General features: G+C 40.7%; 1 protein-coding gene across 5 annotated transcripts in view; it reads left to right on the forward strand.

Moving 5' to 3' along the window:
- TTC39B (tetratricopeptide repeat domain 39B) overlaps positions 1-18,846 on the forward strand; it is a 154,961-nt gene that overhangs the window by 76,409 nt on the left and 59,706 nt on the right. For all 5 annotated transcript variants that reach the window (XM_061425255.1, XM_061425256.1, XM_061425254.1 and 2 more), the window contains 2 exons: positions 8,245-8,340; positions 18,463-18,573. In XM_061425255.1, the coding sequence (XP_061281239.1) occupies positions 8,245-8,340; positions 18,463-18,573 (207 nt within the window). The remainder of the gene's footprint in view (positions 1-8,244; positions 8,341-18,462; positions 18,574-18,846) is intronic.

Consider the following 18,846-nt stretch of genomic DNA (forward strand, 5'->3'; position numbering starts at 1 on the left):
CCATTTGATCCCTGTTCTCTGCCCTTTGTCACCAGAGCTGTCTTTTTAAAAACACCTTTATTTTGCAGTATCTCTATACTTTGAGAAAAGGTACGAGAATCATACAGAGAACTTCTGTCCACCCTGAATCTCTTTTTTAGCATTTTGCCACATTTGTGTTTTATTCTGTCTCTGGATACACATTGTTATGTATTTTTCTGAATCCTTTGGAAGTAAGATACAGCTCCAGAAAAGGTGGTCTAGAACATGAGTTCCCAACTGCCTGGCCATGGATCTGGCACCTCCTGTCAGATCAGTGGTGGCATTAAGGTTAGAAATAAAGTGCACAATAAATATAAGTGCTTGAATTGTGCTGACACCATCCCCCCACACCAGGTCCATGTAAAAATTGTCTTCCATGAAACTGGTCCCTGGCACCAAAAAGGTTTGGAACCGCTGGTCTGGAAGGATGAATTGTAACCTTCCAATTGAACAAGGGATAGAAGTGTCTGGAAATAGCCCTTGTGTTCTTTCTTCTTCTCTGCTCTCCTCTAAGTCTTCTTTCTTCCAGGTTAAGCTCCCTGAGTTCTTCCTTTTATGGAAAAGCACAAAGAATACAAAAACCACCCAAGTTCTTCAGATGATATGAAGGTTTATAATTTTGATTGAGGAAGCTTTTGTAATAAGTCTAAGCATGTATTATTTTAGGGTAGTTTATCTAGTTTATAAATCTACTAGTCTCTCACCTAATAGAATAATTATATTCTACATTGATGCTTTCTTTTTGGCCTTTTTTTAGAGTTTTAGGGCTTCCCTCTAAAGGTCAGGACTGTTGCTGCTGCTGCTGCTAAGTCGCTTCAGTCGTGTCCGACTCTGTGCGACCCCAGAGACAGCAGCCCACCAGGCTCCCCGTCCCTGGGATTCTCCAGACAAGAACACTAGAGTGGGTTGCCATTTCCTTCTCCAATGCATGAAAGTGAAAAGTGAAAGTGAAGTTGCTCAGTCGTGGCCGACTCCTAGCGACCCCATGAACTGCAGCCTACCAGGCTCCTCCATCCATAGGATTTGCCAGGCAAGAGTACTGGAGGGGGTTGCCATTGCCTTCTCCAAAGGTCAGGACTAGTATGGCAAAAAAATGTTGAAATTTCTTTCCTTTGATTGTGACAGTGTTGGTGACAGGGTTGGGGGTGAAGTTGACAGTAACATGTGTTTTGGGGAGTGGAGTGCCTGGTAGTTTCTGGGCTGTTCTTTCTCTCCCAGAAGCAGAAGTAACACCTCTCCTTTTCCTCTGATCACTGGCCATGAGGATGGCTATTTGAAAACATCATCCATAGGACAGAATTTGGTCTGATGAGCAGTTTTCTTTATTAAGATAAGTTGGGTTATATGGTCAATAATATTAAGCAATAGATAAACTGCAAATCTGGTGGTGGTGTCCACTGGAGTCCTGTGCTCATAACTCCAGTGGGTACCATTCAGACTGTGCTTGTGTTGTGTTTAGTGGCTCAGTCGTGTCTCTTTGTGGCCTCATGGACTGTAGCTTCCCAGGCTTTTCTGTCCATGGGGATTCTCCAGGCAAGAATACTGGAGTGGATTCAGACTGTAGGTTATATTATATAAATGGTGCCTCCCAGAGCATATCTGTTAGTCTTTCTTCATTCATTCCTCTTGTCCCCTAAAGAGATTTTAACTTTGATGAAAAAGCTTCAAGGGTATCGTGCCATTTTATTAGCTTTTGAAATTTTATTTCATTTTTTCTTTTTAAAATGGACTCGCTTTTATTTCGTTGTGCAGGAACATAGCCCATTGTGTTGGATTTATTGGGGGAAATTTTTGACTTGATTCTTCTAATTGTGATTTGAATGAGAGAAAAAGTATAAACAATGAACTTGTAAGCATACACCTTTTCATTTGAGACTAGTTCTACCAAGAGATTAAAAATTAAAGCAATATAAAGCTCAGTAATAAAAAGACAGATAACCCAATTAAAAAATGGCCAAAGAACCTGAACAGACATTTCTCCAAAGGTCAATATGTACTCAAACAGATACTCAGTATCATTAGTCATTAGGCAAATGCAAGTCAAAATCACAAGGTTCTATTGTTGGGAGAGTGTGTAATTTCCTCAGTTCTGTCTTTGCGCAACGAAGATTTGAAATTGCAGACCAGTGTTACAGCTCGATTACAGCTTAGGGTTTTATTCGGCAACAAAGGATACTACATGCTGGAGGCATGAAGGCAGGTGGACTCCAAAGAAGAAGCCCCAACCTGGCCTGGTTCCCTCTTTTTATACATTTTGTCTCCTCCCTGCAAGCCTGCCCTATGCAAATTAGGGCTAGCCAGGAAGAGGGCGTTTGTTTCTCCTGAGGTTCTCCGATTTTTCTTTTTTTCCCTTTTCATAGGCTTTTCCCTTGGTCTTTTAGCCACTGCCATTTTGGACTCCTTTTTCTAACTACCTAACACTATAATACACCCTAAGATGGACAGTAACAAGTGTTGTCCAAGATATGGAGAAATTGAAAGCTTCATATGTTATTGGTAAGAATGTAAAATGACATAGTCATTTTAGAAAATGGCCTGACAGCTCTCAAAAGTATCAAATGTAGAATTATCAAGTGATTCAGCAATTCCACTCCTAGATGAAATACACGTCCACACAAGAGCTCATACATGAATGTTAATAGCAGCATTATTTATAATAGCCCAAAAGTAGAAATATACCCATATACCTATCAAATAATGAAATGACAAGTGAAGTGTGTTATATCTATAGCAATGGATTATTATTTGGCAATAAAAAGAATGACATACATAACAACAACACAAGTGAATCTTGAAAACCTTATGCTCTGTGAAAAAAGCTAATCGTGAAAGACCATATTACTTAATATCATTAATATAAAATGTCCAGAAAAGGCAAATTTATACATGTAGAAAGTAAATTAGTGGTTTCTTAGGACTAGAGGTAGAGAGAAATGGGAAGTGATTACTAATGGATATAGAGTATCTTTTGGATGACAAAATGTAAATTAGATAATGATTAAAGTGATATACTATCTATGAATATTAAAAACAATTGACTGTGTACTTCAAATGAGTGAATTGAGTGGTCTGTGAATAATGTCTCAATACAGCCATTTAAAAACAAAGCGGAAAATCAGGGCAAGATAAGGACATATTTTCTAGCATAGTAATAGTGTAAATGAAATATATGATTTTTTCCTTAACCTCTATAAACCAAATAGCAAGATTTTTCTTTAGCTAAAAATACATTTTTTCTAACATCTGAGCATAACATCTAGGTTTTGCTCAAAAGTGGAACAGGCAAGTCATTCTGTTCAGTTTTTAATAACTGTCCTTACTTTGGTGGTACACATTCTAAAACTAAAGCAACATAAGGAACATCTAGCATGGCATCTTTGCAAGGGTGCATGTACCTTAGTGCAGTGTCTTATGTATATTTCCTTCCTTTATTGAAGAAAATAAGAGAAGACTTGGATAAATGTGTATAGGTATGAAAATATAATATTGTAAAGATAGCAGTTCTAGGTAAAATCTCTGAAAATGAAATCATGTCCCACTGAAAACTCAGCAGACTTCTCTTGTAACTTTACAATAACTGATTCTAAAATTTGTAAATAAGAATGAAATTGCAATAGCATCCCAAGACCAAGCCATGAAAATGAAAATTGTGTGACTGGTGCAAACAGAGGCGAATATGTAAATGGATCAAAAGAGTGCCTGAAACTGCTTTATGCATGTATGAAAACTTGCCCTGGGTTAGAGATTGCAGAGTCATTCAGTAGGTCGGAGTGTGATGAGTATAGCATGAACACATGTCAAAGATTTACTGATCATGACAAAATCAGCAAGATGGTTAAAATTTTTCCAAGAGCATTTGGGGGAACTGAAGAAAGAATGTTTGAATAAGATTTGTTATATACAAATATACAAAACTGATTAATTTCCTACAAGGCAAAAAAGCCATAACCTTATCAAAGTATTTGCATATGTGTCAGACCAAAAAAAATCTACAAATTAACATATTATTTTACAAAATATAGACCCTAATGTATAGAAAGTAACAAATCAAACAAAGGTATATCCCTTACAAAATGAAATATTCCTTGGGTGGGCCTATTTGTGCTCTAAAATAGTAGGCATACAACTGAGCTTACCTCAATGCTTGATTGAGCAGGCATACAGTCTTTCTTTTGTATTATTTAGAATCCAGTGAATAGCTGAAAGACAAGTTATTCATTACTGTTGGGATAATTGCCTATCCATAGGGGAAATACTTAAATTTAGATCACACTGTACACCAAGTGGATTTGAGATATACCTGCATGTTAAACCATTTTCTCCATGTATCTGAAGCATTTCTCATGAAAAAGGAAAAATAGATTTTTGATAAAATACTAGATAGTATTTTAAATGAGTGAATTAGATCTAAAATACAATTATTTAAAAAAATCTGTAGCATGATGTCCTTATTGTTATTAATATAAATTTTAAAATACTGTAGAATGTCTGGGACTTCATATACATACATACATATATATATATATATATATGCATAAAAAACTAAACTCTTGTACCTCAGAGAAATAAAAAAAACCCTAGTATTGTTTTTAATAATTACTAAGTTCTGATAAATTCAAATGTTTTTGTGCTTGATAAAGATGCTATAATTATAGCTTTGAAATGTGCAACCTTTACCTGGCACAGCAGACTTGATTTTAACAGGACTTAATTAATTCAGTGTTTTATATGTATATTTATAGTATGTCAAGTTGTTGGGGTAAAGATACGGGCTTTTAAAAATTATCTTGGAAAAAATGGCAAAAGAATAAAAAAAATGCACACATTATCTTATAGCATATACTTAAATTATGAATGGATCAACACATTAAATATTTAGAAAGTAAACAGCATGGAAAATTATGTTATATAATCTTTGTGGAGGGAAAGTTTTTCTAAGTATGCCTTGAAAATCAGAAATATTAAAGGAACTGACTAGTTTTGATTAAATAAAAATTTCAATATTGGGGAGAAAGTTAAAGATAAGGCAGATGACAAACGGGGGGGCATTTTAATGTACATTTTAAAGAACGTGCTTTTCTAGCCCTTATAAATGAACCTATAAGGGAACAGATAGGCAAGAATGGTCCAAAAGTCCTTTGAATCTGTCTTTTCTACTTCCTTGCTTGTAAACAGAGATGCCAGTCACTGCCCTGGAGTCTGGTTTATCTGAGGGCTTAGCACTTCCTCGATTCTCCTGGTAAAAAGTTCTTGTGATGGAAAATAACCTTCCTTTAAGATACATTTCCTCTTATCCTTGACATTTTATTGTCTCTCAGCACCCACAGCTAGCCACCCTAGTAAAAAGAACCTTGATTTCCTCTAATTTGATGTATAAAATGTAGGGAACTTGATATGTTCAAGAAAAGATGAATGTTGGATATAAAATATTACTGGGTATTGGAAGTCAGAAGGTAGAATATAATTAAACTCTACTTAATCTACAATAAGGGCATTGACATTTTAGAATTAAAAACACAGAAAGAAAAAGCTTTCCTAAAGGAATGGTCAGTAACTGTTTCCTCTCTGCTCTACAGCTTGTGTACAGTTAAGGTGAATCGTCAATGGGAGGTTGGAGATTCTATTATACATGGGGCAGGACTTATTCTTAAGCTCTGTGGAAGGTTCCTTCTCTCCAGTGGACTTGCCTCCTTGTGTGTCTGTGAGGGTATTTGTGGGTCAAAGGATGGCCTAAGACTGCAAACCAGATTGGTCTCCACATCTTCTGTGTTACCTCAACACTCTGTGGGGTATATATAATGGGAAATAGGCAATTTTTTAAATGTAAGATATTTTACAAAATGCACGCCTTTTACCTCCAGAATTTATCCTTAAGAAATAATCAGGAAAGTGAGTAAAGGGGCTTAATTTAGTATTGTTTGTAGTTGTGAAATATTGGGAGCAACTAACATGCCTCCGCACAATTGCACTCATCTCACATGCTAGTAAAGTAATGCTCAAAATTCTCCAAGCCAGGCTTCAGCAATATGTGAACCATGAATTTCCTGATGTTCAAGCTGGTTTTAGAAAAGGCAGAGGAACCAGAGATCAAATTGCCAACATCCGCTGGATCATGGAAAAAGCAAGAGAGTTCCAGAAAAACATCTGTTTCTGCTTTATTGACTATGCCAAAGCCTTTGACTGTGTGGATCACAATAAACTGTGGAAAATTCTGAAAGAGATGGGAATACCAGACCACCTGACCTGCCTCTTGAGAAATATGTATGCAGGTCAGGAAGCAACAGTTAGAACTGGACATGGGACAACAGACTGGTTCCAAATAGGAAAAGGAGTACGTCAAGGCTGTATATTGTCACCCTGCTTATTTAACTTCTATGCAGAGTACATCATGAGAAACGCTGGACTGGAAGAAACACCAGCTGGAATCAAGGTTTTGGGAGAAATATCAATAACCTCAGATATGCAGATGACACCAGCCTTATGGCAGAAAGTGAAGAGGAACTAAAAAGCCTCTTGATGAAAGTGAAAGAGGAGAGTGAAAAAGTTGGCTTAAAGCTCAACATTCAGAAAACGAAGATCATGGCATCCGGTCCCATCACTTCATGGGAAATAGATGGGGAAACAGTGGAATCAGTGTCAGACTTTGTTTTTTTGGGCTCCAAAATCACTGCGGATGGTGACTGTAGCCATGAAATTAAAAGACGCTTCCTCCTTGGAAGGAAAGTTATGACCAACCTGGACAGCATATTCAAAAGCAGAGACATCACTTTGCCAACAAAGGTCCGTCTAGTCAAGGCTGTGGTTTTTCCTGTGGTCATGTATGGATGTGAGAGTTGGACTGTGAAGAAGGCTGAATGCCAAAGAATTGATGCTTTGGAACTGTGGTGTTGGAGAAGACTCTTGAGAGTCCCTTGGACTGCAAGGAGATCCAACCAGTCCATTCTGAAGATCAGCCCTGGGATTTCTTTGGAAGGAATGATGCTAAAGCTGAAACTCCAGTACTTTGGCCACCTCATGCGAAGAGTTGACTCATTGGAAAAGACTCTGATGCTGGGAGGGATTGGGGGCAGGAGGAGAAGGGGACGACAGAGGATGAGATGGCTGGATGGCATCACTGACTCGATGGACACGAGTCTGAGTGAACTCCGGGAGTTGGTGATGGACAGGGAGGCCTGGGGTGCTGCGATTCATGGGGTCGCAAAGAGTCGGACACGACCGAGTGACTGAACTGAACTGAACTGAACTGAACATGCCTCAAAATGAGGGATGGGTAACAAATTATGTTACCTCTTTTCAGTAGATTGCTGTATGGACAGTAACCATGGTAGAGCAACTCTGTGTTGGGAAGAAAGGATTCAGGATAAATTAAGCATATAATGAAGGAAACCAAATATGTTATCCCGAAATGTGTATGCCTCTTTGACATAAACATTATTTTGAGTTGAAGCCAGTTAAGAAGCAGTAAAAACTGAAAAAATTCCCTCTTTCTGCCCAAACGTAGGATCTAAATTCTCTTTTTACTGAAGACAGACTCTTACAGCTTAGAGAGTCTGCAGACAGACTTTGTTAAATTCACCCTTGTCTTCCTAGTTACATCTTTACCATTTACTCCTAGCCCTTTACCATTTGTCCTGCCAGTTCTTCACAAATATATTGTTTCTTTGTCTGCAAAGTATAAAAGATTTCTGTTGTGGTCACTTTTTGGGTCTTCTTCAGTCTCTTCTGGAGATTCACATGTATGTGTATAACGTCACATTTTTATGCTTTTGTCTTGTTGATCTGTCTTTGTCAGTTTGATTTATAGACCCAGCCAGGGACCCTAAGACAGTTGATGGAAACTCTTTCCTCCCCTACAATAATATTCCATTTCAATTAAGAAAACTAGAGATATATACATAGATATACATGGGGAAAGATTTGGAAGGATATATACAAGCTACAATGTTACGTTTGGGTGGAGAGTTTTGAGAGGGGGCGATTTTATGAATTTCTTTTTTGTTAGACTGGAATGAAAAGAAAAATAAATTTATTTTATAGGGGCTGTATTTCAGGAATATTCACTTTGTAACTGAATAGATTTTGCTATTTGATTTGCAAAATTGAAAAGAAATGGAGATGAGATATTATAAATAACTGAAGGGATTGTGTCGTGTTCTTGAATATATGTAGATTTTTCCTGTAAGACAAAGAAACAAAAACCTCACTGCCTTTTTTTATCAACAGGCCTTCTCGTGTGGATATGGCAACAAGCAGCCAGCACTTCTCATCATTTGATTCAAAACAGGCACCGGGACAGCCCCGGACATCTAATGTGAAAAGGTCAGGAAGAGGGTGTGGGTGTCCTGGGGGACTGGGGAGAGCACTCCAACCTTTTGGTAAATTGTGATGTTGATGTTACAATACGAATGGTGTCGCAAAGAATCGGACACAACTGAAGCGACTTAGCCTGCACACGCAAGGTGGGGAGAGGTCTGGGCAGGTGTAGTGCTCATTTTACAAATTAGGGAAGGCTTCTCTGAGCTGCTCAGGCAGGGGTCCCCAACGGTGGGGTCACGGACCGGTACCAGTCCATGGCCTGTTAGGACCAGGCCATATAGTAGGAGGTGAGCAGTGGGTGAATGGGCGAAGCTTCATCTGTATTTACAGCCGCGCTCCGGGGCTTGCATCACTGCCTGAGCGCCACTTCCTGCAGGTCAGCAGCAGCATTAGATTCTCATAGGAGCACAAACCCTACGCGAACCTTGTGAGAATCATTCCAACACCTCCCCTAGTCATCTGTGGAAAAACTTTTCCCGGAAACCTGTCCCTGGTGCCAAAAAGGAAGAGGACAGCTATGCTAAGGCATTTAGTGAGTAGATGGCCCTGTTACGTAAAAGCTGAAACAAAACCAGATTTACCTCTTGGGTCACAACTCCCTTTTGGGCCTTTTTTATCTTAAAAATGTTTAACTATTAATTTTATTGTAAAATAATATAACCATATTGCCAGGCATCTGGGAAGGTGGAGGGGAAGACGGAGGAAAGAATTATGAACACTTTAATACAGACTGTTAGAATTTTGGTGTATTTCATTGCTATATCCAGTAGGCATGTGCTGCTGGATATAGGTGTGGTCACACGTTTTTCATCAAATATTTTGATTATTTTTCTTATTATATTCTTCTTGTAACTTTGACTTAAAAGGGCATTTTAAGAAATTATCAGAGAAAATTCAGTAAATATAGAAAAGCACAAAGAAGAGATAAAATATGTATTACCATCACCATAACTTTTTTTGGTGTGTATTCTTTCTTTTTCTCTTCATATATAGAGATATTATTAATAATTTTTTATGAATTGGGATCATGTTAATTTTACTCTTTGGTTACCTTTTTTAAGCATATCATGACATTTTTCCTTTCCACTGAATATGTTTTGTAATATCATATTAGATTATTAAGTACTATTCCTCCCTGTCCATTTTAGAATTATTTTAGTCAGCTGTCTGTTTTTGCATATGTAAGTTGCTCCTTTATTGGTTATTAAGACAACTCTTTTAAGGCTTTAGTACCATGAAAGAATGCTTTCCATCTGTCCTTACATGCTTACTAAACTTTAAATTATATAGCACATCGTCAGCATTTTAGATTTTCCATTTGAAATTTCAGCTATTTTTGAGTGTTTTCACAATACTTGTGGACTTGGCCGTTTTTCTTAGGACTCAACCCCCACAATATAAGAAAGGAGTGCAATATTCTAAGGATTGAGGAATGGAGCTGGAGTTGAAAATAACTTCTTAGGATCTGAAGGCATTTATTTTCCACATTGCTGTTTTATTTCATATGTCTCTGTTCATGGAAATCTGAGCCATCTTCAGAAATATGTATTCCTCCCTCATAATTGTTCTCCAACAGATCCAATAGTTTCCTAGGTAACCACTGCTTCAACGTGTATAGTGCTGAGTTTGAAAGCTGAGATAAAATAAATTAAAAAAAGTATTACTGAAAGCAATGACGAATAAAGGGTATATGTAGCAGTCAGAGATATAAGAGATCAGGGCTGGATCAGTAGACTGGGAATTTTCAACATACATGTAGCTGTTGAAGGCATGAACTGTACGTGCTCTTTCCAAGAGAGAGTGAAACATAGGAGAGTGGAGAAAGGAGCCCCGTGAATACAGACAATGAAAGAACAGCTAATGGAATGATAGCATGCTGAGCTGTGGAGGTTTGTGGGACAGGAAGATTCCATGAGATGGTGGCTGCACTATGGGCAGTGGGTTGGGGAGAGGTGAGTTCTGGAATAAGGTCTGCAAAGAGGTCTATATGGATACAGACTGGAAAGCGTCTTTTGTGTTTGTAGTTAGGTCATCAGAGACCTTTAGCTTCGACGGTTTCAAGGAAATGCGGCAGGAGCAAGGCTGTAGTGGCTGAAGATGAACTGGAGGGGAGAAGTAGGGAAAGTGAGAATCACCTCCTTTTTGAAGCTCTTGTCCATGAAGAGAAAGAGTGGGAGAGGTTCAGGAGTAAAACAAAATCAAGAAAAAGTAATCTTTTTTGCTAATTTTTAAGTAGAGATGAGTGAGGTTTGTTCATGTTTCTGAGTTGGAAAGGGGGCAGAGAGGAAGAAGTTAAAGATCTATAAAGGAAGAAACAGAAGGGAAGTGTAAGAAATAGAGTAAAGGTGTGTTCAAGTATTGCATTCATGAAAAGTGAAAGTGAAGTTGCTCAGTCGTGTCGGGACTCTTTGTGACCCCAGGGACTGTAGCCTACCAGGCTCCTCCATCCATGGGATTTTCCAGGCAAGAGTACTGGAGTGAGTTGCCATTTCCTTCTCCAATTGCATTCATAGGTTTCATTTAAAAATTAAGATTTTTCTTTAAAAAAAATTAATGAAAACTCCTACTCTGCCTTTTAATCAACAGGTTTTCTAATGCATTTGTAAAAACAAGTACTTGTAAATTTATTGTGAAACAGCCCAGAGGGACATCTGCAAAGCTGAGCAGTGTTCCAAAATTGAGCAAGTACGTGGGTAGTTAGACCTCTTAGGAAATAATAGTACCTTACCTCATGTAGTACTTATTCCTCATGTGACTATTTGTTCTACCAACTGCCAGTGTATTGCTCCTCCATACCAAGCCGTGTGGTAGTCAAGGAGGGAGTTTAGTCTCTATTTCATGAGCCAGCAGTCCTGGATGACAGGTGACATACCCAAGGTGCCACAGCCACGAAGTGTTGAATTGTATCCTGGTGCTCTGTCTTCTCATTTCCTGGCCAGAGCATCTTTAATGAGCCCGTTTGCCTCCCTGGTTATATTTCCTCTCATTTGTTTAGTCGCACAAAATGCATTGACAACTGTGGTTTCTTTTGATTGTACTTCACTTTGAAAGAGCCAGGAAGGATTTCCGAAGAAGGATCCTGATGCTCAGAGGAGCGCATGGCTAACTGAAATGTCTTGCAACTCTGAAATTCTTTGAGTTCGAGTTAGTAATCTGTGTCCTTAAGGGCACTGGTAACAAAAGTTTCAGACATTTGTTAAGTTTTGTGGTCATCGCTTCAAATCTGTGGGCACACAGAAGCAGTTATGAAGTGACTTTCGGAAAGTTACAGCTTGAGAATGACCATGATGACTTCTGATTTCCAGCCCAGGGGTTTTCTTTACATCACACATCAGGCTTGAGGAGGAGGATGCCATGGTCATAAGCTTGCTGGAGATACATGGCTGTTTTTAAATAGTGTGGCTCAGAGGTTAAAGCATCTGCCTGCAATGCGGGAGACCTGGGTTCGATCCCTGGGTCAGGAAGATCCCCTGGAGAAGGAAATGGCAACCCACTCCAGTATTATTGCCTGGAGAATTCCATGGATGGAGGAGCCTGGTGGGCAACAGTCCACGGGGTCGCAAAGAGTTGGACACGACTGAGAGACTTCACTTTCACTTTCAGTTGTCACTCTAGTCCAATTGGACAGGTGTGGTGGGCTGGGCAGAAGGGTTTGAACTTTATGTGATAAGTATGAGCAGCCCCTTGAGGTATGACTGAATATCTGTTTTAGGAAGAATAGTCTGAGAGTGGTATCCTGGGTGAATTAAAGCAGAATAGTATTGTCTGGGAACTTGCTGGGTCCTCCACAGGCCTACTGAGTCAGAAACTCTGGTGGTGAGGCTGAGCAGTATCTTTTAACAAGCCCTCTGGTGAGCTGTGTGTGTACAAAGTCACTTTGTCTGACTATGTCTGACTCTTTTCAACCCCTGGGCTTATAGCCTGCCAAGCTCCTCTGTCCATGGGATTCTCCAGGCAGAATCCTGGAGTGGGTTGCCTTTTCTTCCTCCCAGGCATCTTCCTGACCCAGGGATTGAACTCGCATCTCTTAGGTCTCCTGCATTGGCGGGCGGGTTCTTTACCCGTACTGCCAGGTGACTTGAATGCACACTAAAGTTTGAGAGCCACCTAAGCAAAGTAGAATCGGGGGATTTTTAGAGACTATTTCAGAATTCAGACTTTATGTGATGAAGCTCTCAGCTACTGTGGTGGTGGCGGAAATGGACAGAACCACTGACCCCGAGATGTCTTTGAGAAGTTCTAGTCGCAGTTACACTTGCTGTCTTGGTCATTCCTCGTAGATCACAGGGTAGGACTGATATTCTGGAGGGGAAGGAGGCTTAGTTTCATCTGAACAGGTTAGTAAAGCACTAAGAAGGGTGGAGTTCATTGTGTTGGGAGGTGCCAAACACCTGCGTTTGTTTCTCCCTCTAAGCAGGGCTTGCAAATACATCCCCCCAGGGGCCAGTGTGGCCAGCTGAGATGCACAGGTGGTGGTTTGTATGGCACAGGGACCAGTATCTGTTTCCAGCCCATTTCCTGGTAACAAAAGATGAGCTGTACCGAGAGAACTGGTGGGAGTGGAATTAAGAGAACAGGTGACAGGTACGCTGGGAAACCTACTGGTTGAAGGGGAGGTGTGATGAGAAAGGGAGTGGGGATTTCAGAGCTAAAAATTGCCGTTTGCTCTTAGAGTAAAATCCATCTTCTCTGCCCCTGTGGCTTCTGGTTTCTGCCTGATTTCTATCCTCATTTCGTCTCACTGTCTGCCACGCTCACCACATGCCCAGTTTAGAATCTCTCTTTCCCCCTCAACCTACATATTCCCACGTCTGCTTTCACTCTGTAGCCCTCGATGTCCCCTCTTTGAGAGCTTTCCATGACCATCCTCTCTAATGTTGAGCCTCATCCCGCCTGCTTCCCCAAGCAGTTTCTTTTCCAGATGACTTATTGCAGGCTGAGATCATCTTCGTTACTGGTCTCCTTCAGTGTGCTGTCCCTCCTCAGGAGAATGACAGTGCTTCCACAGTCAGGAATCCTGTGGGTCTTGCTCAGTGTTGTATTCTAAAACCTAGAAGAGTGCCTGGTGCATAGTTAGAAGTCTGTAATGTTAGTTGAATGAATTTTAGGTAGAGATTTAATTGGGAGGGAGGGAAGGTGGGGAGAGAAAGTGAGGGAAGAGATACGTCTGTAGACCCTAGGCAGCAAATGACTGCTCACTGCCAGATAGTGGAGGTGTCACAGGATGAATCCAAGAGATGTTGAGGAAGTAACACTGACAAAATTCTGTGGTGGACTCATACTGGAGGTGCTAAGCAACTTACTTGTGAAGACTCTTCCTGAGAGGTTTGTTACTATGAGGTTTCTCAGAGAAACAAGACCAATAGGAGAGCTGTATCAAGAGACAGAGAGGTCGAGGGAGAGGGGAAGAGATTGATGTATTATGGGAATTGGCTCGTGGGGTTATCAAGGCCAAGAAGTCCTGGGACCTGCTGTCTGCAAACTTCAGAACCAGGAAAGCCAGGGTGCAGTTCAGCCAAGCCCGACGAGCTGGGAACCAGGAGCACAGGAGAGCAGAAGACAGATGTCCCAGCTCAGAGAGGGAAGAGATCGCGAATTCATCCTTCCTCTGCCATTGTTGTTCTGTCTTGGCTCTCAGCAGGTTGACTGATGCCCACCTACGTCGGGGAAGCCCATCTGCTTTACTCAGTTCACCAGTTCTAAGGCTGATCTCTTTCAGAATCGCTCTCACAGACACAGAAGTAGTATTGGACCAGCTATCTAGACATCCTTTACTCATGCAAATTGATGGATAAAATTAACCATCGCAATTTCTGAGCTCCGCAGCTCACTCCTTTTCCTAGAGCTTGTCTCCTGTCTGCACCGCCCTGGAAGAGAGATGCTTTCGGGTCCCATGCGTGAGGAATTTTGTTTCTGCCCAGAGCAGCATTTCTATTCCCCTCACCTGTCCACTCAGCAATACTTACTGAGTCAACAACACTTACTTACTGAGATTTACTATGTTCTAGGTACAAGCAAAGGCCCTCGGGGTGCAGCGGCGATGAAAACAACCTCCTTGCATTTCTATCCTAGAGAGAAAAGATAGCCAAAGACAACAGGTCTACAAATATAGGCACAAGATGTTTTGGATGGTAATAAATGGTATGGAGCAAACGGAACAGTGAGATGAGATGGGCTGGGATCAGCAAGGCACTCTGATTCCCTGCTTTTTGACCTGAGATCTGAACAACAAGAGGGAACCAGCCACGAGAAGCCCTGGGGGCAGAGAGTGGGTGGTTCCCTGTAGCAATTTCAGAACCTGCTTCTGGAAGATGAGTAACTGAAGTGGGATTTTGTTTTCTTCCTTAAAAAATGAATATGGAGAGCACTGGTTGCTCAGAAGTTCAACTTTTGCCCATTGAAATGAAACATTGTACTGCTTGTTTCCTTACTGAGATATTTTCTTGTTAAGAAATACTTGTTTTGTTACACAAAACATTTTGATACCCGGTCCAAGCTAACTCTGCTTGCTTTGACAGGCCAGGGACTCTGAGAGACAAGGTGTTGAGGCAAGAATGACTATTCAGAAAGCCAGCTGACCGAGGAGATGGCAGATTAGTGTCTCAAAGTAACCATCTTTTTGGAGCCTAGATGCCAGGTTCTTTTTAATTAAATCTGGGAGAGAAAGAGAGAAGCCTATGAGGAACTAAAGTCAAAGGACAGAATGTAGAGGGAGAGACAGTGAAGAAGTAAAGTAAAAAGAATCTTCAGTTTTGCAAAACTGGAAGGGTCAGCCTTTGGAAAGAGTGTGTTAAATCCCTTCTATTCACAGGTGGGCAGTGTCAGATTATCTCTCTATGAGCTGAACAAAGGCTCTTTAGTTTACAGTCAGGCAGAGGGGCAGGGTCCTCTGAGGCAGGCTACTATGTATGATTATAATAACAAAAACAATGAAAAAGCAAGTCAAAGAAACAGTTTCCAACATGGAGTCCGAATTGGCTTCTCTGCAACACTTCAGAGATGGCTCTTGTTTTAAAGGGCGGACTTTCTATCAATCACAAGTAGTTTACATGATTTTCTAAAAAGGGTAAAATTATGACTCACACAGATGTAGACATGAACAGAGGTTAAAAATTTTGCTTAAATCATTAATCAGGGAGGGAACTGGGCAGATGTTAAGACAGATTCGAAGGCGATATCAAAACAGCACAAATTTATATAGGGTAAAGGAATGTTGATAATCATGATGGTGTGATCACTGACCTAGAGCCAGACATCCTGGAATGTGAAGTAAAGTGGGCCTTAGGAAGCATCATTACAAACAAAGCTAGTTGGAGGTGATGGAATTCCAGTTGAGCTATTTTCAAATCCTGAAAGATGATGCTGTGAAAGTGCTACATTCAATATGCCAGCAAATTTGGAAAACTCAGCAGTGGCCACAGGACTGGAAAAGGTCAGTTTTCATTCCAATCCCAAAGAAAGGCAATGCCAAAGAATGCTCAAACTACCGCACAATTGCATTCATCTCACACGCTAGCAAAGTAATGCTTAAAATTCTCCAAGCCAGGCTTCAGCAATACATGAACTGTGAACTTCCAGATGTTCAAGCCGGTTTTAGAAAAGGCAGAGGAACCAGAGATCAAATTGCCAACATCTGCTGGATCATCGGAAAAGCAAGAGAGTTCCAGAAAAACATCTGTTTCTGCTTTATTGACTAAGCCAAAGCCTTTGTATGGATCAAAATAAACTGTGGAAAATTCCTAAAGAGATGGGAATACCAGACCACCTGACCTGCCTCTTGAGAAACCTGTATGCAGGTCAGGAAGCAACAGTTAGAACTGGACATGGAACAACAGACTGGTTCCAAATAGGAAAAGGAGTACATCAAGGCTGTATATTGTCACCCTGTTTATTTAACGTATATGCAGAGTACATCATGAGAAATGCTGGGTTGGAGGAAGCACAAGCTGGAATCAAGATTGCCGGGAGAAATATCAATAACCTCAGATATGCAGATAACACCACCCTTATGGCAGAAAGTGAAGAGGAACTAAAGAGCCTCTTGATGAAAGCAAAAGAGGAGAGTGAAAAAGTTGGCTTAAAGCTCAACGTTCAGAAAACGAAGATCATGGCATCTGGTCCCATCACTTCATGGGAAATAGATGGGGAAACAGTGGAAACAGTGGCTGACTTTATTTTTCGGGGCTCCAAAATCACTGCAGATGGTGACTGCAGCCTTGAAATTAAAAGACGCTTACTCCTTGGAAGGAAAGTTATGACCAACCTAGACAGCATATTAAAAAGCAGAGACATTACTTTGCCAACAAAGGTCCATCTAGTCAAGGCTATGGTTTTTCCTGTGGTCATGTATGGATGTGAGAGTTGGACTGTGAAGAAAGCTGAGTGCCGAAGAATTGATGCTTTTGAACTGTGGTGTTGGAGAAGACTCTTGAGAGTCCCTTGGACTGCAAGGAGATCCAACCAGTCCATTCTAAAGGAGATCAGTCCTGGGTGTTCATTGGAAGGACTGATGCTGAAGCTGAAACTCCAATACTTTGGCCACCTGATGCGAAGCTGACTCATTTGAAAGGACCCTGATGCTGGAAAAGATTGAGGGCAGGAGGAGAAGGGGACAACAGATGGTTGGATGGCATCACTGATGCAATGGACATGAGTTTGGGTGGACTCCAGGAGTTGGTGATGGACGGGGGCCTGGCGTGTTGCGGTTCATGGGGTCGAGAAGAGTCGGACAGGAGACTGAGCCACTGAACTGAATTGAAAGGAATGTTGAAATGAATGTGCAAATTCAGGCAAAACTGGCTTCTTCCCTAGTGGAGGCAGGAAGTCAATTGAAGGCTGGGACAGAATTGTTACTTGTTACTTGTTAAGTAACAAGTTCAATAGTGGAAATTTGAAGATCTGATTGTTTTTATTAAACTCTTTGTGAATTGGGCAGAATCCCAATTAGCATTTGAAAGGAGCTCCTTCAGGCTGCAGGAAAGGAAAGGTTTTTCAAAGCAGAGAGGAAACAGGGGAAAGAAGGAAGTTATTAGCCAAGAATGCATTGTTTTAGGCTAGGTTTCTCCTAAGGGGGAGTAGGAGGGGCCTTTCAGCAGATTTCCTAGTGCTGCTCAGGATATTCTAGGTTAGCTGGTTATAGGTCACATTCTTGGAGAAGATTGAAACTGATTGGTTAACTCCTGGTGAGTCTTAGCGTAAGTGACTCCATCTTGGGCCTGTTGTCTCTCTTTAAACACAGATCTGTAGACAACAGTTATTTTGCAATAATCTGGTGGAGTCTTCTTTAGATTTTGAACAATGCAGTTTTCCACCAACCACATTCTTGAGTGCATGCATGCATGTTCAGTCGCTCAGTCATGTCCAACTCTGTGAACCCATGGACTATAACGCACCATACTTCTCTGTCCATGGGACTTCCCAGGCAAGAATACTGGGGTGGGTTGCCATTTCCTCCTCCAGGGGATCTTCCTGATCCAGGGATGGAACCTGAGTCTCCTGCATTGGCCGGTAGATTCTTTACCACTGCATCACCTGGGAAGCCTGAAGCACATTCTTACCCCTACGTAATCAAACTAAGACAGAATAACCTCTGCTTCCGCTCATGGATAGAGATGGTGCCTATACTTGTGGGTTTTGGAGTGGTGGGGGTAATTAATCATTCATTAAGTGACTGCTATGAGCAGTCCATGCGGTCGCTAGGAGTCTGACACGACTGAGCGACTTCACTTTCACTTTTCACTTTCATGCATTGGAGAAGGAAATGGCAACCCACTCCAGTGTTCTTGCCTGGAGAATCCCAGGGACGGGGGAGCCTGGTGGGCTGCTGTCTCTGGGGTTGCAGAGAGTCAGACGCGACTGAAGTGACTTAGCAGCAGCAGCTATGAGCATTAATTGTCAATTGGTTCCATTCTTGAAACAGTCCCATGAAGTAGGTGGTAGTGTTCCCATTTTCCAGATGAGAAAGTTAAGTTTCAAGGGTTAAAGACATAAATAGTAAGTGGCAGAGTTAGAATTCTAGTCTTTTTGTCTCCAAATTATACATACCCACACACTCCCTGTGATGACTGCTACAAGTAAAAACTGTAAAAATTCTGTGTATTTTTTTTTTTTTTTCTTGATCTTTAGGTCACTATCAACTAAGGTGGATCTTAGGAGTGGCCTCGAAGAATGTGCGATTGCATTGAACTTATTTCTAAGTAACAAATTTACAGATGCCTTAGAGTTGCTTCGACCATGGTAATTAATTTTCTTTTGTATAAAATATGTTTTTCATATGTTTTTGATGATTCTGTCTCTGATGTCATACTTTTCAGTTAATTTTTCTGCATTTCCATCTGAATATTTATAAGCTAATTTTGTTGAGACTTCTTTTGATTGGTTTAATATCCAGTTAACAAACCTATCTTATCACCTTTAATCATTAGAGCATTTCTGATTCTTTCTCCTGTCTTTTTCTATACTTGTTCAAATAATGTCATCTTCTTAGTTTTGTAGAGCTTCACTTGGTTT

This window comes from Bos javanicus, chromosome 8 (genome assembly GCF_032452875.1).
Source record: "Bos javanicus breed banteng chromosome 8, ARS-OSU_banteng_1.0, whole genome shotgun sequence".
Lineage (NCBI taxonomy): Eukaryota > Metazoa > Chordata > Mammalia > Artiodactyla > Bovidae > Bos > Bos javanicus.